This window comes from Delphinapterus leucas, chromosome 9, assembly GCF_059928025.1.
Source record: "Delphinapterus leucas isolate spDelLeu-1000000601 "Yukka" chromosome 9, BTC_Dleu_Yukka2, whole genome shotgun sequence".
NCBI classification, from domain to species: Eukaryota; Metazoa; Chordata; class Mammalia; order Artiodactyla; family Monodontidae; genus Delphinapterus; species Delphinapterus leucas.
This window is the reverse complement of record NC_143137.1, coordinates 14594902-14620102: the sequence shown is the minus strand read 5'-3', so window position 1 is coordinate 14620102 and position 25201 is coordinate 14594902. Positions and strand designations below refer to the sequence as shown.

The following is a 25201-nucleotide window of genomic DNA, read 5'->3' as shown; positions in this document are numbered from 1 at the left end:
CTGCCCTACTCACCCAAGTTAAAACACTCCTTGAGAGACTACTCTTGCCCCAAATTGTCAAATAGAGACTTATGTTATTGATGCTCTGGTCGATTTTCCACTACAGGAACCAGCGCCTCAGACCTCTGGTTCAGGAAACAGTGCAGTCTGCTAGTCTGTGATCCTACCCCTGACAAGTGGTAAATGGCAATTAAGTTATTGGCTAAAAATAAACTTCAAGCACAAGCCTTCCCACCCCAAGAATTCAATGGGTACTGAATTCTTAAAAGGGAAAGGGAACCTCAGATGACACTTCAGGCTCTCTGTGTGATAAAGGATGACAACGGCATTTTCCTACGAGGACCCTCCCAGCTCTTCTGTCAATGGGCTTTTCCGGGATCCATCAGCAACACCACCTTCTAGTAGGTTCTTCCCTAGAGAAAGGAAGAGTTGTCACTCCCCTTATTCTCCAGGGACGTGATACAGAAAGTCCTTGGTGATTCTGGAGAACAGAAGCAGACAGCAAACTTGATGAGTGACCTTTCCAAACTTCCAAGTTTAACACTAGACTAAGGTTGGACCCCATGGACACTCCTCTCAAGGGTCATAACAAGACTTCACCTGTCGTCATCCCTTCACATGAAAGGAAAAGGGCGGGGTGGGTCTGTTAGTCAACGGGACCTTTAACGAGTTGGTGTGTAAGGCGTCTCCCCATGCTGGTAGCCAGGAGGGACTGAGCTGGCACACAGGCCAAGGGCCATAGGGATCCCAAGACAAGACCTCTAAACCTAGGCTCCTGGAAACAGAGAGAGAGAGAGAGAGAGAGAAATCCAAGTACCTAAATGAAAGAATGCCTGCAGAAATGGCATATATAGTCCTCCTCCACTCTCTCTGTCTCTGAAGACATTTTTATAGACGGCCTTGCACTCCTATCTCTCTTGAGCTCAGTGATCAACTCAAAATCACCCCTCATGTCCTAAGGTTTCTAAGTCCTCAGGGAAACACACTGAGCTTAGAGTCAAAAGATGTTTAACCCCCCAGATATCCCTAATAGCTATCTTGTCATAAATAAAAGCACATCTGAATTTCAACCTTGCTTATCTTTAAAAATATATATATATATATATTTATTTATTTATTTATTTATTTCCTTACTTACTTATCTATTTTTGGCTGTGTCAGGTCTTAGTTGCGGCATGCGGGCTTCTCTCTAGTTGTGGCGTGTGTGGGCTCTGTTGCCCCACAGCATGTGGGATCTTAGTTCCCCAACCAGGGATCAAACCTGAGTCCCCTGCATTGGAAGGTGGATTCTTAACCACTGGACTACCAGGGAAGTCCCCACCTTTGCTTATCTTAATCTCAGTCCCTTCCACTCATTCCACTTGAGCCTTCAGTTATGTTTCTGTGCCTCTCTTTCAGTGTGAAGCTAACTTCTCTACACAAGGGTTTTTCTCAGGTCAGATACCATTCTTTAAACAGCATCCTCTGATTTTCAAGTCAATAGTCCTGTGTGGATGAGACTGTTAATTATCTGCCATTGTCCTCACCTTTCTTCTAATAATAGAAGCTTCCAAGTTTTAGCTGGACACCTAGTTACCCAGCCAGAAACTACATTTCCCAGCCTCCCTTCTACCTAAGTGTGATCATGTGATAAGTTCTGGCGAATGACATGGAGCAGATGCGCTTTTTACAATGTCCAAGTTGCATCTTTTAAAAAAGAAAGCTGCTTGCCTTTCACTTACTCCCTCTCTACATTCCTGTTGGTTAGAAAATGATGACAGTGAGAAGAATCTCCTTGTACCTGGAGGAGGAAGCCACATGTTAAAAGAGAACAGAGATTATCTACTGGTCCAAAAATAGAATGGATATATTATATATAAGATAATAAGGCTGACCTACTGGCCTGAGTCCCTGCGTGACACTGTGGAATCCAGCTGCCTGACCATCGGATACCTACCTGCCTACATCTGGGCAAGACCAAAAGTCAGTAAACTATTTCTGTAAACGATCAAATGGTAAATATTTTAGGCTTTGCAGGCCATTCAGTCTCTGTTGCAAATACTCAACTCACTCTTGCATGAGAAAGTGGCAATAGACAATATATAAATGAATGGGGGTGGCTGTGTTCCAATTAAACTACAAAAACAGGTGGCAGGTGGGATTTGGACCATGGACCATGGTTTAATGACCCCCAATCCAGACTGTCAAGTGATAGAGAAACAAAGTAATATTTTATTTGAATCACTGCACTTTGAGGTCTCTTTGTTCCAATAACTTAGCCTCAACCAATACACCCTGTCATCTTCCAAAACCCTGCCTCAAAGCCCACCTCTTCCAGGAGGTCACAGGGTTCCCTAGCAGCCTGGCGGGGGAAGCATTCCAGACTCCAATTCTTGTAAAACTTCTAATAGGAAGGAAATTGTTGGAATCTCTCAGATAACTCAGCAACAATCACCTGTTGACGGCCACCTGCAGGCCCTGGTGCTCAGTTTTCTCTGCTCCCATTCCAACACACCCACGATGCCACGCTGCCAACAGCACTCTCCCTGCTTTTCAAACTAAGGAATTAGAACTTACCTCTGGCATAAAAAAAGGGTCATTTTGGAGAAGGAGCACGGCTAATTCCTCTTTGTTCAGTCCAGAGAGTGCATGATTTTTCAGGACCTTGAAGTTATCTTCTGAGAGAACCTCGTGAGAATATTTGCATAAATTCCTGGAAATAAATGACAATGGTCAGTGTTTCCACTTCACAGAAAGTAAAGAAAAAGCAATCATCCAGGGAACTTTCAATGAAAATCAATGCCCATATCCTTTGGTAACTAATACAGGTTGGTCCTGCTTCAAGAGTACACTTTAAAAATATAAATTGATGGGCTTCCCTGGTGGCACAGTGGTTGAGAATCCGCCTGCCGATGCAGGGGACGCGGGTTCGTGCCCCGGTCCGGGAAGATCGCACCTGCCGCGGAGTGGCTGGGCCTATGAGCCATGGCCGTTGAGCCTGCGTGGCCGGAGCCTGTACTCCGCAACGGGAGAGGCCACAACCGTGAGAGGCCCGCATACTGCAAATAAATAAATAAATAAATAAATAAATTGATGAAACACCTAGATGGGAAAAGGGAATATGAGGATTATTTTCACAAATTATGCACTTGTATACTTTATTTATTTATGTATTTATTTTTGGCTGCATTGGGTCTTCGTTGATGCCCGCAGGCTCTCTCTAGTTGCGGCAAGCAGGGGCTACTCTTTGTTGCGGTGCACAGGCTTCTCATTGCAGTGGCTTCTCTTGTCGCGGAGCACAGGCTCTAGGTGCACAGGTTTCAATAGTTGTGGTGCGTGGGCTTCAGTGGTTGTGGCGCGCAGGCTCTAGAGCACAGGCTCAGTAATGTGGCACATGGGCTTAGTTGCTCCGCGGCATGTGGGATCTTCCCCAGCCAGGGCTTGAACCTGTGTCCCCTGCATTGGCAGGTGTATTCCCAACCACTGTGCCACCAGGGAAGCCCCACACATGTATACTTTAAATTATTGCAATACTTCTTCAAATAATGTCTCCTCTAGTATACATTAATAATGTAGGACGAGGAAAAAATGGCGAAGAAACTGATACAAATTTAGTGGAAATGACTGCCCATTGAGAGACAAAGAATAATTAGGATAATACATCTATGGATTGACAATAAAATCAATGTGAAAAGAGAATTCCATTGAACAAACTAAATTAGATGAAATTGTTCCTTGCTTTCTCTCTTCTATGCCTTACTTACCAATGTATACCTATATGATTTGTGACTACAAAGGAATGGAACAAGCTCATAATTGTACATTTCAAACAACTCTACAAAGAAAGAGATAAAAATCCTCTTCACTTTAAGACTGATGATTTAGGTCTGATAGTACTTTCTATGATGATGGAATTGTTCTATAATCTGAGCTTCCTAAAATGTAAGCCATACATTACTAATGAACACTTGAAATATAGGTAATAAGACTTAAGAAACTAAATTTTCTATTTTACTTTACTTTAATTAATTTAAATTTGAATAGCCACACATGACTAGTGGCTACCATACTGCATGGCAGAGATTTCAATCTTTGCTATTCAAAATGTGGCGGGAGAATCAGCAGCTTCACCATTATCTGGGAGCTTGGTCACAAATTTAGAATGTCAGGCCCCACCCAAGTTCTACTGAATCAAAAGCCATCTTTCAACAAGATCCCCAAATGATTTAATCACACTGAAGTCCCACAAGCACTGACTTAGACCATTGAGAAACCCAGACAGTACCGATGTTTTCATTAGACAAACATAATGTGACAGTCATCAATGTTCGGCTAACAAACTCGTTCGACTTCTTAACTTACATACGCTCCCTATAATATCGCCAACGTCCTCAGATTTATGGTTTTAACAGTTGCTAATATGATGGGATCTTAATAGTTTCTGGTTTGCTCAACCATTATCAAATTGTCAGGAGGTTAGGTAATGGCCAGATTTTCACTACATTACAACCTTTGTACAGACAACCTTTCTTCTTTTACATTATTTCTTGAGATTTATTCCTTTGAGGGTATTGCCTCAAAGGACACAATCAGTTTCCCTGCAGCTTCTGTTTCATTTTGATCTCCTACTCTCAGCAATCTGAGAGCATGTCTATTTCCCCGCCAGCACATTAACATAGAGTTTTATCACTTTTGCTCCTTCAGTAAGTAGGAAATAGACTTATGGGGGACTTCCCTGGTGGTCAAGCAGTTAAGACTCCCTGCTCCCAATGCAGAGGCCCCAGGTTCGATCCCTGGTCAGGGAACTAGATCCTGCATGCCACATGGTGCAGCCAAAAAAAAAAAGAAAATTAAAGAAATAGACTTATGCTTTTAATTTGCACTTTAATTATTAGCAAGACTGAAATATTCCCAAATGTAGGCTTGATGCTTGCATTTCCTCTTACTTATAGTATTTGTTCATATCTTTTAACTGTTTATCTAGTGGAGAATGAGTACTAACCTACAGATTTATAACTGTTCTTTATATTTTTTAATACTAATCTTTACCAGCCTTGTGTATTTCAAATAGTTTTGGATTTTTCCCTTTTGATCAAGAACTTATTAAGGTTGTTGTTCAACAATCTGATTGCTGTTCTATACAATCATATCCTTCCAATTTGCCATTCGTAATTTAGCCCACTGTTTTAATACTTGAGAAATTAATTCCTCCACCACAGCTAGATAACTATACCATTTTGTTTCACCTTTAAAAGAGATATTTTCAACTTTAATTCTTTAAAATATCTGGAGCTTATTTTGACAACCAGCATCAGAGGAGGACAGAAGTGCTTTATATCAACTTTTCTCAATAACGTCTATTAAATTGGACTTTCTTACTATTTTGTTATAGAGGACTATTGTTTGTTAACTTTTTAGCAAATTTAGAACTATTGGAATCCTTATTATGTTTTTATCAATCAACGGTTCTACTCTGAATCCAATACCATACAACTAAAATATCCTTTGCACTGTATTTTAAATATTAACAGAATAATTTATCCTATTATTGGCTTATTCCTTTTCAAAAATCTCTTTAGTGTGCTTAACTATTATTTCCTCTATAGAAATTTTATTCTGGCTTTGTCACTTTCCACAAAAGATCATACTGAGAATCTAATTTGTGTTAACGCCATACATTAGATTGGATATTACGTCATCTTAACTACATTAAATCTTCTGATTCTGGAACAGAAAATATCTCTCCATTTATTCAAGTCTTATTCTATTTTTCTTACTGAGAATTAAAATCTTTCTTTTAATAGTTCTCTCATTTCCCAAATATTAAACATGAATCAGTTGCCACTATTATGTTTTAGTTGTTTGTGACTAGTAAACAGAAATGCGAATGACTGCCAAATTATCTTATTGAAATTGACAATGATTTTTTAAATGTAAACATCTACATAAAAGTTATTCTCTAAGAACTAATCTTTAAAAGCCACTATTCAAATAGTGACTTTTAATAGTCCCACACTATTCACGCTGTCTGCGTGTAAGGCATTTCTGAAGCATTCTAGAATTGCCTTCTTATCTAGCCGTGGAACCTCATGAGAAAAATCAGAAACAACAACCATGGCAGCCACTGCCCAAGCCCTTAAAACCCAGCCAGCCCTCCCCACGCACCCTGGTTCATGCACAATTCAAGGGCAGTCGGTCAGGCTCTGGCAACAGCCTGTATCTCAGCCGTTTTCTCAGGCGTGCTCTCTCCTGGCTTTCTCTACCAGGAGTTTTGGCTTCTAGTGTGTGTCTGGCACTCCTTGATAAAGCTGACCTCAGCTCTCCACTTGCTCTGGGGGTCTGTGCTTTCAGATAACTGCTCCCCAGCAGCCACCACGACCCAGAGCCCTCAGCAGCTGGGCTGGGACTCCACCTTATCACTCCTCCAACCACCACGGGAGGGGCGATCTGTGAAGAGACTCTACAGCAGGAAGGGGACCAGCCTCCTACCCAAAGCAGGAAATCCCTCCATTAGAGCTTTACCAGATACCTGCGAGCTTCATTACCTCACAAGGCATCTCACTCCACCGGGTACTGACGTTAAGGATCCTCTTGATACGGAACAGGAAATGACCTTGTTGAAACACCCTGCTGCTAGGCAGGTCCTACCCTCTGGCTCAGAGATATCTGACAACTGGGAGGAATTAAGAACCTTTCTTCCCTTTGAGCTCCAGTCCAAGACATTGTGATCACAGAGCCAAGACTATGGTACCTCTCCTGTGGCCAGATTAGGGTCACAGATGAGGACCCAGTCCCTCTCCAGGTCCCAGCAAGATACAGCGTCGGTCATATCTGTCCTGTGCCTGCTCTGTCCTAGCCAAGGAGCAGTGGGGCACTTCCAAGGTCCTGGAAGTCAACATTTCCTCTAAATAACTGAAGGCAGCCAGACAAGTCTAATAAGAACCCCTCTGCCTGGAGCCCTGAGTGTCCAGGCTTTGCCAACCTCACCCAAGACACTCATGCCTGTAGGAAGAGCCCGACCAGCACACGCTGCACTGGCTGGGTCCCTGACGTTGCCCGTCTGAGGGCCCAGATCGCTTTTCATTTCTCATCTCCATCCTCAGGCAAACTGCTCGTTCCTCTAGATTCCATAATACTCACCTTGAACTCAGCATGTCATATCTAGCCTTGAGTTCTGACCTGCAGCCCTGTCCCTCGGAGGCCCTGCTCAGTTTTCCCACATTCCCTAGACTTTTCCAAACTTGTGAGAGGCTTTATCTCCACCCTGATTTCAACATAGTGTTCAGGGCAGGGCAGTCTGTGCTCACCTATTTGGGGAGTGAGACCAGAAGCACAGACACTAACATTTATTACATAGTTACTAAGTGACAGGAACATGCATCTGTTATTTATAACCTATGAGGAAACAGTTTGCTTTTTACTTTGGGAAACTGAGGCTGGGTAAAATGAGAAATCAAAGGTGACTCAAATAAGAGGAAGAGCTGATAATTGAACCCAGGTCTCAAAAAGCAAATAAAAACATCATCTGGAAAAATGAACAAAAACAGACATGTCTGAAATTTTTCCAAACCAGAAAAAAAAAAAAATGCCATTCCGGATTATTCAAACTACTGTTCCCTAGCACTAAGTAGAAAATTGAGAGTAGGGTATGAGGAGAGACAGTGCATATAAATCACATATGCCGTGTAGAAGGGACACAATAAATGACAGAAACTGTTGCTTAGGGACTTCCCTGGTGGTTCAAGGGTTAAGACTCCATGCTTCCCCCACTACTGGGCATATACCCTGAGAAAACCAAAATTCAAAAAGAGTCATGTACCAAAATGTTCACTGCAGCTCTATTTACAATAACCCGGAGATGGAAACAACCTAAGTGCCCATCATCGGATGAATGGATAAAGAAGATGTGGCACATATATACAATGGAATATTACTCAGCTATAAAAAGAAACGAAATTGAGCTATTTGTAATGAGGTGGATAGACCTAGAGTCTGTCATACAGAGTAAAGTAAGTCAGAAAGAGAAAGACAAATACCGTATGCTAACACATATATATGGAATTTAAGAAAAAAAATGTCATGAAGAACATAGGGGTAAGACAGGAATAAAGACACAAACCTACTGGAGAACGGACTTGAGGATATGGGGAGGGGGAAGGGTGAGCTGTGACAAAGCGAGAGACTGGCATGGACATATATACACTACCAAACGTAAGGTAGATAGGTAGTGGGAAGCAGCCGCATAGCACAGGGAGATCAACTCGGTGCTTTGTGACCACCTGGAGGGGTGGGGTAGAGAGGGTGGGAGGGAGGGAGACGCAAGAGGGAAGAGATATGGGAACATATGTATATGTATAACTGATTCACTTTGTTATAAAGCAGAAACTAACACACCATTGTAAAGCAATTATACCCCAATAAAGGTGTTAAAAAAGAAAAAGACTCCATGTTTCCACTGCAAGGGCGCGGGTTTGATCCCTGATTGGGGAACTAAGATCCTGCATGCCACATGGCGAGGCCAAAAAAAGAAAAGAAACGGTTTCTTATGATTGGCATTGCGGAGGCAGCAGCACTCATTATGGTCAGGGCTGGATGGAGATCATGTTCAGGTTTAAGATGCAGAAGCTTCCTTCTCACTTTCTTCTGATCACTCTGTCCCAGCTCCAGGTCCCTAAGATCCGCCAGGAGGATTTAGCCAGGAAATAGTGTGAAAGTCTCCCAAGGCCTCTTGGGAGTTCTCAAAGCCAGTGGTTCTCAAAGTGAGGTCCCCTGATCAGCATCACCTAGGAGGTTGTCAGAAATACAAATTCTCAGGCCCCATCCCAGACTTGCTGGGTGAGTCTCAACCTTCTAGCTCACATCAGAATCATCTAGAGGGTTTGTTAGAACACAGATTGCTGGGGCCCACCCCCAGAGTTTCTGATCAGCAGGTCTTAGGGTGAGGGCTGAGAATGTGCATTTCTAACAAGCTCCCACGTGATGCTGATGCTGCTAGCCCAATGAGCACACTTGGAGCAAGAATGCTCAAGGCTACCTTCTCCAACAGAGAATAATGGGCTTGGCAGAAGGTTGATTCACAGCCACAGGGACTCCCCACCTCCCGGCACGGGAAAGAGCTTGCCCACAAACCATTATGAACTGCCCAGGGGAAAACAAGTGTTTGCAGAATGCTGCTTGCACTTGGAGCAGATAAACTTAAAACAGCATGAGCTGGGATAAGAGGTGACAACTTTTTAAAAAAGAGCAAAGATGGCCTTGGAAGAGGCAGGAATGTCTCTCAGGAATCTCAAGCCAAAAGCCTAAAAACAAATGACCTTTTCACTCTTCTCTTCCAGTCACAGAACAAAATGTTACTTTAACCCTGGCAATAAATGCTCCCCCAATCACAGATGAAGTCTAGCCTGCAGAGTGGTTCTCATCCCTGGTTACACATGATAATCAACCGGGGAGTGCTTAGAAATACCTAAGCCTGGGCCACACCCTCGGAGACTGATTTAATTTGACAGGATGTGAGACCCCAGATGATTCCCATGTGCAGTCCAGGCTGGGATTGCTGGCCGGGCCTGTCAGATGAAATTCTAAGCTAGGTTCCTGAACTAGATACTCACACGTGTGAACTCTAGCACTTCACGAGTCAGCAAACATAGGGCCAACCCTGGGCTCCACAATCAGACCAGAGGGAAAAAGATAACCTTAAGGAAAGTCTTGTTTTTTCACAGTCATTTGTATCAAAATACCCCTTCTCTTCTCCTACTCACCTGCTCGGTTCCCCAACACCTCATGTGGGAGGGTGGACAAAATCAAAGAGCTAGTCAATTTGTACAGAAGACAGGAAATAGCTCATCATGATTCAAGCCAGGCAAAAAAGAAACCAGGATGTGTGAAAGGTAAAATCTAGAGAACACTCATCTAAAGAATAAAACGTCACCAATCAAAACCAACCCTGAAAAGTATTAGTCATGAGACTCCTATCGTCTATATGTTTGTACTTCTGACGTTCGAGATTAAGTTGCCAGTTACTAGAGGCAGGGATGGTTCACTGAATCTGGAACCCCTAGTCAGATGGGGGAGAACCAGAGGAGACCAGCAGAGGGCACAGCAACAGGGTAAGGAACAATGTCTAGGAAGAGAAAGGGTGAAGCCGAAGAAATCGACCTGCTTCAACCACAACTGTATTACCCAGAACACATTATGCGCGAAGACGACGCCCCCTGACTGCTGATCGTGATTAGCCCCAGGTGCAGATGGCCGAGGGCCCCGGCCAGGCGAGGGGAATGCAGCTGGTAGGCTGCAAGACTCTGGGCTGCAGGGAGCAACAAGAGGGGACCAGGCCCGCTGAGGATGGGAGAGGTGGGGGGCCGAGGAACTGATTGTAACCTATAACTGTACCAAGAGTAAGGCAAACAATGCAGGTGCCACAATATTGTAGACAATCTCCCCAGTTTGACTTATTTCTCTGGTCCTTTTAATCAGTGGTTCTCAAACTCTGCTGCCCATTAGAACTACCTGGGGACTTTTTTAAAACCCTGATGCCCAAGTCATACCCTATACCAATTAAATCAGAATGTCCAGGGGTAGGAGTTGGGCATCAGTATTTTTAAAAGATTCCTCAAGTGATTCCAGTGTGCAGCAAAAGTTTGGGACCATGGCCCTAAGTCCACATCAGGACTGAGAAAAAGCGCAGGAAATGAAGAGAGTGAAGGGCAGGAGATGCCGCAGGATATGCGGGATCTTAGTTCCGCGACTAGGGATCGAACCCCTGCCTCCTGTATTGGAAGCATGGAGTCCTAACCACTGGACCGCCAGGGAATTCCCACCAAAATCTTGATTAGAGACAGTAGGTCACACAAGGCTCCTCTCCTTGAACACGCCTCTTCTCCCTCTGCCACACTTCCCAACATAAATCCCTTTGGAAGTTAAGAAGAATATTAAACTAGGGAGAAAGATGAATTAACTGGTTAATGGTGTTTGAGGATTCTTTCAGTGAGAAAGGGGCAGAAGCTTCTAGAATAGCCTTCTTTTGGTGACACAATAAATATTTGTTGACGTAGTGGGTAGAATGTCTGAGGTTTCCTGGATGTCTTGTGGTTCTATCATATAAGAGTAAGAGACATGTCACCCTAACCTTGGAGGAATGCAACACTTTTTTCATCATTTGCTCACTCAGCACCAAAGAATGCGTTTCTCTTTGACTCCCTCAAACTCTAAAGCCACATAAAACTTGCATTTGCAATCTTCCAGGAAGTGCATCTGCAGATGCACTTGTTTCTGAAAGTGTGGTTCCTTGACCCCTGCAAGAGAATCCTTAGGGTGATGGTTAAACACAAATTCCAAGGCCTCCATTCATCCCTTCTGAACCAGAATTTCTGTTGTGTGATTAGGAATCCACATTTTAATAAGCTCTCCCCAAGCGATTCAGATATACATCAAAGCCTGAGAAGTACTGCTCCAAAGCTGGGTACCTACTATACCACAGGGGCAGCCCAAAATCGACCCATCAAGGTGTGGGAAAAAAAATGTTACAACTCTTTATATTTATTTTGTATCTAAGAGTAAAAAATTATTGCCTGGGCTGAAAGAGGTGAAGGATTAGGGAGGATTAATTGGTTAATTTAGAAGGGGCATAAGAGAACCTTTAGACTGATGAAAATTTTCTGTATCTTGATCATGATGATGGTTACATGGGTATATCCATTTGTTACGAGTCTTCAAAGACTCTTCAAACTGTACGCTTTAAATGGGCATATTTTATTGTATGTAAATCATACCTCAAAAGTTGATTTTAAAGTTCTTTTAAAAGGTAACAAATTAATAAATATTTAATACACAAAGTAAGAGTTATACATCATATGGTTTTTAAATAAATAGATACATAATAGGAGTACATGCTGAAAATGTTCTCTAATGACAGGGGTGAGGCATCAAAATGTTTGGAAACTACTTCCCCAGATGACCTCTCTTAACTTGAAGCTCTGAATTGGTCTAAAACATTCTTTTTTTTTTTTTTTTTTCTGGCCACCAGGCATGCGGGATGGAACCCATGCTCCCTGCAGTGGAAGTGTGGAGTCTTAACCACTGGACCGCCAGGGAAGTCGCTGGTCTATAATATCTTAAAATCTCTTCTTAGTGGGGAAGCATTAAAAGCTCATGAATTAGGTCTCCACTTTCTTCTCTCAAACTGAGTCTAACTCTCGTGCCCCAATTTGGTTAAACTGATTTCTCAATGGACTTGAAATCCTAGGTTCTTCTAGATTCTTTTACTCCTTTTCCACCACCATCTTGGGGCCTTTGTCAATTCCAAAGTAGCCTGTAGGTAAAGATCACAGACACCAGTTTGGAAATAAATGGGATCAGGTGCAGTAATCAAATCAGAAACTTTTTATGGATGGAAAACGAATCTATACTTATTTTAAATCTTTAATTCTGCCATCTCCACATTATGTAAAAAGTAGAAAATATTTTATCAGATGCCTATTTGTCACTTATTTAAGATTGTTTATCATGATTCACAGTATCACTTATTAAGTTGCTTAGTTTAATTTTTGCAGAAGGCTGCAGAAATTGAAAGTCAAATTTGATCAAATTCAAATAAATATGAAGCAAATCTGAAAGGAGAGCAAAACTTCCCAAATGATTCTTATGGGGCACACACCCCTTCGTGCTGTGACATCACAGAAAGCAGCCTGTCTCTAAGGGCATCAGCCTGACAAGGAGACTCCATGGACACAGCACGATCAGGAACAAAGGAGACGTCCAAGAAGACTCCTCCTGGGTAAATACACCCCCTCAAATGACAAGCAACATGCAAGAGTAAAAGGCAAACCTTGAACACATCTGCTAAGTGAAAGAAGCCAAACACAACGGGACAAATACTGGATGATTCCATTTAGAGGGAACATCGAGAATAGGCAAATCCATGCAGACAGAAAGAAGACTAGAGGTTGCCGGGGGCTGGGTAGAAGGAATAATGCAGAGTGCCTGTGGATGGGTGTGGGGCCTCTTTCGGGGATGATGAAAATGTTCTGGAACAAGACAGTGGTGATGGTTGCACAGCATCATGAATGTACTTATTGCCATCGAACTGTACACTTTATGATAAAAAATTAAATATAGTCAAGGCAATTATAGACAAAAATAGAGTGCTAAGAGGACAGAAAAAGAAAAATGCAAACAGAAGCAACAAGTCAGAATTAGACACCACATGAGACAAACTTGAAAAACAAGCACTGGGAATTCCCTGGCGGTCCAGTGGTTAGGACTCTGCACTTTCACTGCCAAGGGCCTGGGTTCGATCCCTGGTTGGGGAAATAAGATTCCACAAGCTGCCCGGCACAGCCAAAAATAAATAAATAAATAAAACAAGCATTATGCCTGCAGCAATTTTTTTTGGATCTGTCTCCTAAAGTAAAGGAAATGAAAGCAGAAATAAACAAATGGGACCTAATTAAACTTAAAAGCTTTTGAACAGCAAAGGAAACCATCAACAAAACGAAAAGACACCTACTGCATGGGAGAAAATATTTGCAAATGATATGACCAATAAGGAATTAATATCCAACATATATAAACAGCTCATACAACTCAACATCAAAAAAAAACAAAAAAAAAAACTACCAAACAACTCAATAAAAAATGGGCAGAACTGAATAGACATGTTTCCAAAGAGGAAATGCAGATGGCCAATAGGCACATGAAAAGATGTTGAACATCGCTAATCATCAGAGAAATGCAAATCAAAACCACAATGAGGGCTTCCCTGGTGGCGCAGTGGTTGAGAGTCCGCCTGCCGATGCAGGGGACACGGGTTCATGCCGCGGTTCGGGAAGATCCCACATGCCACGGAGCGGCTAGGCCCGTGAGCCATGGCCACTGAGCCTGCGCTCCGCAACGGGAGAGGCCACAACAGTGAGAGGCCCGCGTACCGCAAAAAAAAAAAAAAAAAAAAAACCCACAATGAGATATCACCTCACACCTGTCAGAATGGTTTTCAAAAAGAACACAAATAACAAATGTTGGTGTCGAAGTGGAGAAAATGGAACCCTCATACACTGTTAATGAGAATGTACATTGGTACAGCCACTGTGGAAAACAGTATGGAGGTCTCTCAAAAAACTAAAAATAAAACTACCACATGATCCAACAATTCCACTACTGGGTATATATCTGACAAAAACAAAAACACTAATTTGAAAAGATACATGCACCGCAACGTTCACAGCAGCATTATTTACAATCGCCAAGATATGGAAGCAACCGAAGTGTCCATCAACAGATAAATGGGTAAAGAAGATGTAGAATATATACACAATGGAATACTACTCAGCAATAAAAACGAATGAAATCTTGCCATTTGCAGCAACCTAGATGGCTTGGAGGGCATTATGCTAAGTGAAATAAGTCAGACGGAAAAGACAAATACTCTATTATATCACTTATATGTGGAGTCTAAAAAATACAACGAACTAGTGAATATAACAAAAAAGAAACAAACTCACAGGTACAGAGAACCAATGGTTGCCATTGGTCGGGGGGAGAATACAGAGGCGGGGGAGTGGGAGGTACAAACTATTGGGTGTTAGACAGGCTCACGGATGTATTGTACAACACAGGGAACACAGCCAATATTTTGTAGTAACTATAAATGGAAAATAACTTTAAAAATTGCATATAAAAACTATTTTTTAAACTTTAAACAAGCGTCATGACTTAAAAGGGCCAGAGGCGGAGAATATATAAAGAATTGAAACCACAGTGAGGGACTTCCCTGGTGGTCCAGTGGTTAAGACCCTGCGCTTCCACTGCAGGGAGCGCGGGTTCGATCCCTGGTCTGGGAATTAAGATCCCACGTGCCGTGCCTCACAGCATGGCCAAAATAAATAAATAAATAAAAACACAATGAGGCACAATTTCACATTCCTTATATTGGCACAATTTGTAAAAGGCTGATGACATCAATTGGCAAGGATACGAAACACGGGAATGCTCATAATTTTCTGGTGGGAGTAAAACTTGGTATACAAGCCTGGAAAACAATTTGGTATTGTCTCCTAAAGCTTAAATCTGGGAATTCTGGTACTAGATACCTAGGTAACTTTTGCACGTTTACACAAGGAAAGATGTACCAAAATACTACAGTTTGTAATAGCAAAAAAACTGAAAACAATCTATATTTTAATAACAAGAAAATTGATATATAAATTGCATACGTTTGTACAAAAGAAAGCTATTGTTTATAAAAGAAAGAACTAGAGCAGTCCCTCTCCTAAAATTTGTGGGGTTTGAGGCATGATAAAATGGAGGCCCATGCACCAAATATCTAAACACTTCAAAGTAATTAGTCAAGCTAAGAAATGGTTCAATAAAATATGTTCTAATATATATATAGATATACATATATATATATGTATGTATGTATGTACGTATATATGTATTCTCTCTTCCTATCTTGACAAACATACTTTCATAATGACCCGGAAGGCCAAGTTTGAATTAGAATGCTCAGACTCCTTTGAGCTCTATGAATAGGATGTAGTAAAATGAAGAAAGAAAGCCCCCGGGACATCCCTGGTGTTCCAGCAGTTGAGACTCCGTGCTTCCACTGCAGGGGGTGCGGGTTCGATACCTGGTCTGGAACTAAGATCCCGCATGCTGTGTGGTGCAGCCAAAAAGTTAAAAAAAAAAAAAAAGATGAGGAAAGAAAGACAGCCCCCGTTCCCAACTCCAGCCCACCTCTTCTCTTCTCCCCCTCAGGCTCTGTCCCACATTGCCAGCACCATCATACAGAGGCAATGAACATGCCAGCCTGTACGTCCAAATTCCTTCCACGCGTAGGAAGACCCAGGGAAGAAGCCCACTCAGGCCCTGGAAGTAGGCTTGGGAATTCTAGGGTCCTGGGAACCCAGAGCATAGTCTAGAACAGGGGTAGGGGCCACAGACGGAGGCCACTGGTTCTAAATGAGCACGATTCCTTAACCCCAGACTCCTCAATAAGTGAGTAGCTATACAGTTGGGCTGGAATAGGACCTGTAAAGCAGAGGGCGCAGGGCAGAAGTCCATCTTGCCCAGGCCTCAAGGTGGTACAGAAACAGGGCTTTGTATATCAGAGGTGAGTCTCAGAAACATTATGCTGTGCAAACAAGAGCAAAATAAAGCAAGTATTCGCATACCTAGTATTGATGTCATTTATAGGCTTGAAAACAGGCAAAATAATCCCAAATGTTGCTTAGAAATAAACACATGGGGACTTCCCTGGTGGCGCAGTCGTTAAGAATCCACCTGCCAATGCAGGGGACGTGGGTTCGATCCCTGGTCCGGGAAGATCCCACATGCCACAGAGCAACTAAGCCCGTGCGCCACAACTACTGAGCCTGCGCTCTACAGCCCACACACCGCAACTACTGAGCCTGCATGCCACAACTACTTAAGCCTAGAGCCCAGGCTCCACAACAAGAGAAGCCACCGCAATGAGAAGCCCACGCACCGCAACGAAGAGTAGCCCCCACTCGCCACAGCTAGAGAAAGCCAGCGCGCAGCAAGAAAGACCCAATGCAGACAAAAATAAATAAATAAAATTTATAAAATAAAAATAAAAGAAATAAACACATGTGTAGGGACTTCCCTGGTGGTCCAGTGGTTAAGACGCCGTGCTCCCGATGCAGGGGGTGTGGGTTGAATCCCTGGTCAGGGAACTAGATCCTGCATGTCACAACTAAAAGAGCCTGCATGCTGCAACTAAAGAGCCCACATGCCACAACTAAAAGATCCTGCATGCCTCAGCTAAATATCCCACATGCTACAACTAAAGATCCTGCATGCTGCGACCAAAAAAAAGACCCCACATGCCACAACGAAAATCCCTCACGCAGCAACAAAGATCCCGTGTGCCACAACTAAGACCCAGCACAGCCAAATAAATAAATGTTTTTAAAAATAAAATTAAAATTATAAAAGAAATAAACACATGTAGAAACATAATAAATGTGTGGGAAAAATAAATATCGAATGCAAAAGTGTTGTGGGATTGTAAATTGGTATGCCTATTATGGAAAACAATATGGAGTTCCTCAAAACATTAAAAATAGAACACCATATGATCCAGCAATCCCACTTCTGGGTATATATCCAAAGGAAATGAAATCAGTATCTCAAAGAAATATTTGCACTCCCAAGTTCAATGTAGCATTATTCACAATAGCCAAGATATGGAAACAACCTAAGTGTCCATCCACAGATGAATGGATAAAGAAAATGTGGTTTATATGTATAAGATGAAATATTATTCAACCATGAAAAGAAGGAAATTCTGCCATTTGTGAAATGCTTGAACCTAAAAGACATGATGCTAAGTGAAATAAGACAGACACAGAAAGATAAAACAAAACAAAAACCTGCATGATCTCACTTATACATGGAATCTAAGAAAGTCAAACACGTAGAAAAGGAGAATAGAATGGTAGTTGCCAGGGATCTGGGTGGGGGAGGGGGGAATGTTGGTCAAAGGGTACAAACTTCCAGTCATAAGATGAATAAGTTCTGGAGATCTAAGGTACAGCATGGTGACCATAGTTGATAATAAATATTGTATACCTGAAGTTTGCTAAGGGCGTTGATATTAAGTGTTCTAATCATCGGGGACTTCCCTGGTGGCGCAGTGGTTAAGAATCCACCTGCCAATGCAGGGGATGTGAGTTCGATCCCTGGCCCGGGAAGATCCCACATGCCGCAGAGCAACTAAGCCCATGCTCTACAACTACAAAGCCTGCACTCCAGAGCCTACAAGCCCCAACTACTGAGCCCATGTGCCACAACTACTGAAGCCCGCGCACCTAGAGCCCATGTTCCGCAACAAGAGAAGTCACCGCAGTGAGAAGCCCGCGCACCACAATGAAGAATAGCCCCCGCTTGCTGCAACTAGAGAAAGCCTGCACGCAACAAAGACCCAACACATCCAAAAATAAATAAATAAATTTATTTATTTATTTTAAAAAAAGTGTTCTCACCGTCCAAAAAATGGGAGTAAATAGAGGAGGTGATAAATGGGTTAATCAGTTGATTGAGGGAGTCACTTCACAATGTATACATATAACAAACGATCACACTGTACACCTTAAATATAAACAGTGTTTATGAGTCAACTGTATCTAAAGCTGGTATGTGAATCTCTAGTTATCACCTCTAAAATGGGGGAGATGATCAAAGGTGAGATTTCAGGGGGTTTTAACTGTGTAATATTTTATTTCTGAAGCTGATTTGTGGGTACACAGATATTCACTGTATGTTTTATACATTCTCGTAAGACTTAAATATCACGTAATAAAAACTTTAATGAGAAAATTCTTTTAAAATAAAAAAATAAGATACCATTGTATACCCTTCAGATCGGCATAAATCAAAAAAATCTGATAATGCTAAGTGCTAGTTGGCTATAAAATGGGGAAACTGAGACATCAAACATGAAAATGTAAACGGGTACAACCACTTTTACTACACTGATTTGTCAGAATCCCGAAAAGTTGAAGTGGTGCAAGAATTGAACCCAGCAATTCCATTTCCTAATGATCTACCTTGGAGAAGCACTTGCCATGAGCACCAAGAGAATGTATAGTCTTGGCAGCATGCTTCTTTGTAGCAAAAAATTAGAAATATTCTAAATGCCCATTATTGCAGGAATAGGTGCCGAACTGTGGTGTAAATCATATGGTGAAATACTATATGGCTGTTAAGATAAATAAACTAGATCCTTATAACAACATGAATAGATCTTCAAAATATAACTTTGGGTAAAAATTCTAAAACACATAAAACAATACTACATCTTGTATATGAATACAAATATATATGACAGGAAATTTTTAAATCATGGAAGGGCAGGACACACCCCAAAATCATGATTGAAGTTGCTTCTGGGAAAAGAGGGAAATGAGACTAGGGAAGAGAAAAAAACAATAACCTTAGGCCTGTTATGGTATTTTATTTTAAAATAAAAGCAAAAATAGAAATGTAAATATTTATTCTGGGAGGTGAATTATAAGCTTATTATACTATATATTCTTTTATATAGTATAGCTTTCGTTATATACTCAGAATATATATAATCTGATGCTTTTTGTACTACCCTTTGCATTTTTTTTTATTTGTTTTTTTGCGGTACGCGGGCCTCTCACTGTTGTGGTCTCTCCCGTTGCAGAGCACAGGCTCCGGATGCACAGGCTCAGCGGCCATGGCTCACCGGCTTAGCCGCTCCGCTGCATGTGGGATCTTCCCAGACTGGGGCACGAACGCGTGTCCCCTGCATCGGCAGGCGGACTCTCAACCACTGCACCACCAGGGAAGCCCTACTCTTTGCATATTTTTGGTTGGTTTTTTTTTTTTTTCAATTTATGAAATTGTCAATTAGTTTTCTTCCTATCTACCCACCCCCACCCAAAGTTTCAGTTGTGCAAATGAAAAAGGCATACAAACAGGAAAAAACCCAGAGGAAACACCCACATTAGCAGAAACCACAAAGCTAGTTGAAGACAGACAGCCTGCTTTAAACAGTTAAACAGAAATCGTGCTTGCAAAACAATATCTTGACCTTGAATTAATGAGCTAGCTTCATAGAGCTACTTGACGACACCAGTAGCTAAGTTAAGAAGTCATGCAGATCTCGGTTCAACACTAACTTTGCCAGCTATCAGCTATGTGACCTTCAGTAAAATTCTAAACAGCTCTAGGCCTGAGTTACCTTACATTAAGATGGGGCTTAGGGACTTCCCTGGTGGTCCAGTGGTTAAGAATCCGCCTTCCAGGCTTCCCTGGTGGCGCAGTGGTTGAGAGTCCGCCTGCCGATGCAGGGGACACGGGTTCATGCCCCGGTCCGGGAGGATTCCACATGCCACGGAATGGCTGGGCCCGTGAGCCTGCGCGTCCGGAGTCTGTGCTCCGCAACGGAAGAGGCCACAGCAAGTGAGAGGCCCGCGTACCGCAAAAAAAAAAAAAAAAAAAAAGAATCCGCCTTCCAATGCAGGGGACGGGGACATGGGTTAGATCTCTGGTCAGGGAACTAAGATCCCACATGCCACAGGGCAACTAAGCCCGCGAGCTGCAACTACTGAGCCCACGCATGCTTTAGAGCCCACATGCCACAACTAGAGAGAAGCCCACGAGCTGCAACGAAGAGCCCACATGCCGCAATTGAGACCCGATGCAGCCAAATAAATAAATTAAATAAATAAATATTAAAAAAAAAAAAAAAAGATGGGACTTACAACACCTACTTCAGGAATCATAGTAGAGGTGAACTTGGATACCATCTCTAAAGTGCTTATCATAGTACTTGGTAGACAGTTATTTGTTCAACAAATGGTAGTTATTATTTGTGCCAGAACTGGGATTAGAACTCCATGTGTGGGCGTATATTTCAGCAAAGCAAATAGAAATACCCAAAATGATGGACCAAAACTAATTACCCAATAGTGAAGCAAGCCCTGCTGTCAACTAAAATGTATAGTTAAAAGCAACATCAGAGAGACTTGCCTGGTGGTACAGTGGTTAAGAATCCGCCTGCCAATGCAGGGGACACGGGTTCAAGCACTGGTCCGGGAAGATCCCACATGTCGGGGAGCAACAAAGCCCGTGCACCACAACTACTGAGGCTGTGCTCTAGAGCCCGCGAGCCACAACTACTGAGCCCGTGTGCCACAACTACTGAAGACCGTGCGCCTAGAGCCCGAGCTCCGCAACAAGAGAAGCCACCGCAACGAGAAGCCCACACACCGCAATGAAGAGTAGCCCCTGCTCCCGCAACTAGAGAAGGCCCACGCGCATCAACAAAGACCCAAAACAGCCAAAAATTTAAAAAATAAAAGCAACATAAGAGAAAAGACTGGAACAGCAGAACTGATAGGAGAAAGCCCATCTATAAATATTAGTACTACAGAGGAAAATGTAGAAGTCCAGCAAAAGGCAAACTCCTCATGCAAACAGAGAACAGTTACCAAACTGAATGGTCACCTCAACATGGGTATCAACTGGTCAACAGCGCCCACCAACCTATAATCCACAAAGAAAGCCCTTAGACTCCCATGTGTCAAGTATTAGAAGATGAGGATTTATAAGTTGCTAAGAAAGGGAAAATATTTTAAAATATACCTGGGAAAAAATTATATTTTCTAGGCTTTTACGCAAAAGAAAAAGAATTCTCCCAAGGGTCCTTATTATGAGGACACAATGTATATTAATGGATTAAAAATTTGTAATTCCCAAACTCAAAAGTTATATAAAAAGATTTTAAAAATAAGACTGGACCCATACATTTAAGAAATAAGAATTTAACACTCAACTAAAAAAAAAAGGTAATAATAACTTTAATGAATTCTCCAGAGAATCCACCCAAACTTGCATAGACCATATTATTCATATAGAATATATTATTCCTCTTTGAAAATATAAACAAGTGCAGGTTAACTACCCAACTTACGAGCTTAAAATGGTTTTGAGTTGCAAACAACAACAAAATAATAACAACAATAAAAAAACAAAAAACTAAAGTTTCTAAACCTACTGCATGTAACAAATTAAAAGTTTCTAAATATATTAAATATATAACATATTGAAACCATTATGAATTATGACTGTGTAGGTTTTTTTCCCTGAAAATGAAAGTCCAAGTATAGGGCAATCAGAGAAATTTGAACACTAACTGGATATTATATGATATTAAAATTATAATCGTAGGGACCTCCCTGGTGGCTCAGTGGTTAAGAATCTGCCTGCCAATGCAGGCAACATGGGTCTGGGAAGATCCCACGTGCCGCAGAGCAACTAAGCCTGTATGCCACAACTACTGAGCCTGTGCTCTAGAGCCTGTGAGCCACAACTACTGAGCCCTCACGCCACAACTACTGAAGCCCACGCACCTAGAGCCGGTGCTCCGCAACAGAGACGCCACTGCAATGAGAAGCCCACGCACCGCAACAAATAGTAGCTCCCGCTTGCCACAACTAGAGAAAGCCCATGCACAGCAACAAAGACCCAACACAGCCAAAAATAAATAAATGAATAAATAAATTTATAAAAAGAAAATATAATCGTAAAAAAAGTGATCATTGTACTGTGGTTATACTAATAAAATAGAGTCTTTAATCTTTGGAGATACTAAAGTATTTACAAAGCAAATAATCTCTGGCATTTGGTTTAAAATAACACGTTTGAGTTGGGGACAGGGATGGGGAGGGGAGAATAAATGAACCAAGACTGGCCTTACTGTACTTTGAAAACTGTTGAACCGATGGGCACATAGGGGTTCATCATTCTGTTTTCTTTACTTTAGTGTATGTTGAAAATATTCATAGTAAAAAATTAAAAGATAAGAAGCCTATGTATTTAAAACTAACAGCCAACACTAACTGGTGAAGAATTTTTCACAACAGAAATGATAACAAAGTCTTCCATCTCCATTGTTATTCGGAAGAGTGTTAGAATGTTCCTTCCTTTTTTCTATTCTCTACCCTCTTTTCCTCCTTCCCGATTTTATTTGCCGACTTAGATGACTCCTTCCATACACATAACTTCCTGCAACTCAGAAATAGACTTTCAAATTGTTGCCTCACGACATAATAAATATTTATTTTTAATAACAATGGGACATATTTTTAAAATTTTAGTTTTGCTCTAAGCAAATTTTTTTAAAAAATTATCTCACCTACCACATCCACTTAAAACATCTGTCTTTTGTATGTTTTATCAGACAAGTATTGCAAGTGAGTAAAGTTTTTCGCTTACAAGCGCATGCTGGAAAGTTTGATGACCACCATTTTGGACACTAAGACACCACTTAAAGTTTTTAAGGATGATGGAAGTGTGACAAGTACTACATCAAGAAAAATAATTTAGCAAAAGTACATACGGATAGGAAAGATGGGGAGAAAGACTATGGTCAGAGAAAATCATTCATTAATTCAACAAGGCATTCATTTAGAAGTGAGATGCGAAGTAGGAACCAGACAGGGAAGGGACGGGATTAGTCAATAAAAGAACTTGGTGTTTAAGGTATTATGAAGGAGGAAGAAGAGTTTGGGGGTTGGGGGGGAGTGTCACAGACCCTGCGCTGGGGGAAAGAACATGAGTTCGACAAAGCCTGGCAGGATATTCAGGTGCAGATGCTCCTCAGACCCCTGGAGATGAAGAGCCTAGAGTCAGTAGGAAGGCCGGGGCAGCGGATGTACACAAGGAAGCCATCTTTGTAGATGTGACGACTAAACCCAAGGAAGTGAGGGCTCTCGGGGAGAGACCTGGAATACAGGTACATCAAAAGGCTTAACTGAAACCTTGGGGCACACCTATATGCAGGAAGCAAAAAAAGAACAAGTGGGAACACAGAAGCAGCTGCCTGGGAGATATGGCACACTGTTTCAAAGTGGTCCCAAAGGTAGGCGGTCAGCGGTGCAGGCCACCGCGGGGCCCACGGGAAAGGAGTTCTGGAAGAGGGCCCATCATTGGTAACCTTGAATAGAACCATTCTGGTCTTGGTGGTGCGGGCTAGAGTCAGATATCAGAAAAGTGATAATGAGGGGAAAGGAGGCGCTTGGAAAGGAAGGCCAAGCAGAGACCCGCAGCTCGCAGCGATGGAGACATATCCCGGGATCGAGTCGGCTGGGGGGCTGGGAAGACCACACAATACCTAGGGGGTAAGGTAGCAGAGAGGGGAAGACTCAAGATTCCAGAGAATGGAGGCATTTTCTTTCGTTCCCAAACCTGCATCCAAATTGTCTAGGCCCTGGCTTGCCCAAAAGTACTTTATCCTTATGGAGGTGGGGAGTTAATCGTAGTCTTCACCGGGGCAGTAGCGCGCTAGCCATATTCGAAGGAAGGTCTGAAGGCGCTGGAGGGAAGGGAACCTTCGAGAGCAGAAGCGCGGGCCCAGCAAGAAGGGAAGCAGAGGAGTGAGCAGCTGGAGGAAGAGTCATCGGGTGCGAGGTCCCCGCGAGGGCGCGCCCCTCATCACGGAGCGGCAGCCGCGACAGTCCTCCCAGACCGGGACCGGGGAGACGCCCCTCCCTCCCAGGGCACTCACCGCTCCGACTGCGAATAGTGGCACCGGCCCAGCAGGTTGAGCTTGCAGAGGTGCAGGTTTCCGCAGGGCTTGTTGCAGAACTTGCGACGGCAGACCCGGGCTCGAGTGGTGGCCACCACGGACCGGATGACCCCTTCCTTGCCGCCAGTCTCCAACACCACGAAGCGGTCGGGCCCGGCCTCTTCCAGCACCTCGCAGAGCTGCGCCTCGGAGAGCTGCATCTCGTCGAGCAGCGCTTCAAAGGCCATGCGGCCCCCCTGGGCGCACAGGATTTTGGTGATGAAGCAGCATACCCCCGGGTCAGCCATGGCGCGCTGTACTGGCCTGGCCGCGGCGCGGGACTCTGCTCCAGGGAGAATCGAAACTTAGAGTCCCGGGGGCGGGCGCGGGCGGCGCGCGGGCTGGGCGCGCCCGGGGCGAGGGAGCGTGCGCTCTCCGCCGCCGCTGGCCGAGCCCAGCGGTTTCGGTTTCCCAGTAAACTTGGGTCGAGAGGCCAAATCTCACCGTCCTGTGTCAGATTTAAAGTCAATCGCGACGGTAACCTAGTGGAAAGAGGGTGAACGAGCGCGGGCTAATCTGCCGGCGACGCGGCGACCACCGGACGGCTCCTCGAGGGTCAGGTTCCCCAGCTGGGCACCGAGAGGCTTCTCCGGAAAGAAGAGAAACTAAAAACTGATCTCGGGGCTCTGGTGGAGTTTTTATAAACCAGCCAAAGTGACGATGACGCGAGTCTTGGGAGCTTTCTTGAGGAGTGCTAGGTTCTCTGGCCCACCCATTCCCGGAAAGAACAGACCCAAGTGAGCGCTTGCTCCGAGCCCGGCGCCCTGCCTCCGGTATTAGTGAATCTTGCAACTCCACGAGTTAGATATTGTCATCCTCACTCTACTTGAGGAAGTAATTTGAGTAAACACAGCCTACAAGCTGGAGCCTGGGAACCTGAGGTTCCCCAAATCTGGGCCCCAGATCGTGGTCCGCCTGGCCAGGACCAATGTGAACTTTCTCTCACACCACCCTTCCTTCTCAAAGGACAAGTATTATTGGTCTCCCTCTTTTTTGCCTTCTTATGAGCTCTTTGAAGAACCTTGCCTGTCTATAGTCACTAACAGAGGTGGCCCAGACACCGCTTAATCCCTGATAGTAATCAGTCACAGTCGGGCAGGCGTGCTT

The 25201-nt window shown here is 43.2% G+C and overlaps 1 protein-coding gene across 1 annotated transcript in view; it reads right to left on the bottom strand.

Moving 5' to 3' along the window:
- ZC3HAV1 (zinc finger CCCH-type containing, antiviral 1) overlaps positions 1-24833 on the bottom strand; it is a 65673-nt gene extending 40840 nt beyond the window's left edge. Inside the window, exons 1-2 of the mRNA XM_022580127.3 lie at positions 24035-24833; positions 2557-2692 (exon numbers count right to left, since the gene is read on the bottom strand). Of these exons, the coding sequence (XP_022435835.2) occupies positions 2557-2692; positions 24035-24342 (444 nt within the window). The 5' untranslated portion in view covers positions 24343-24833. The remainder of the gene's footprint in view (positions 1-2556; positions 2693-24034) is intronic.
- Positions 24834-25201: the final 368 nt, after the last annotated feature.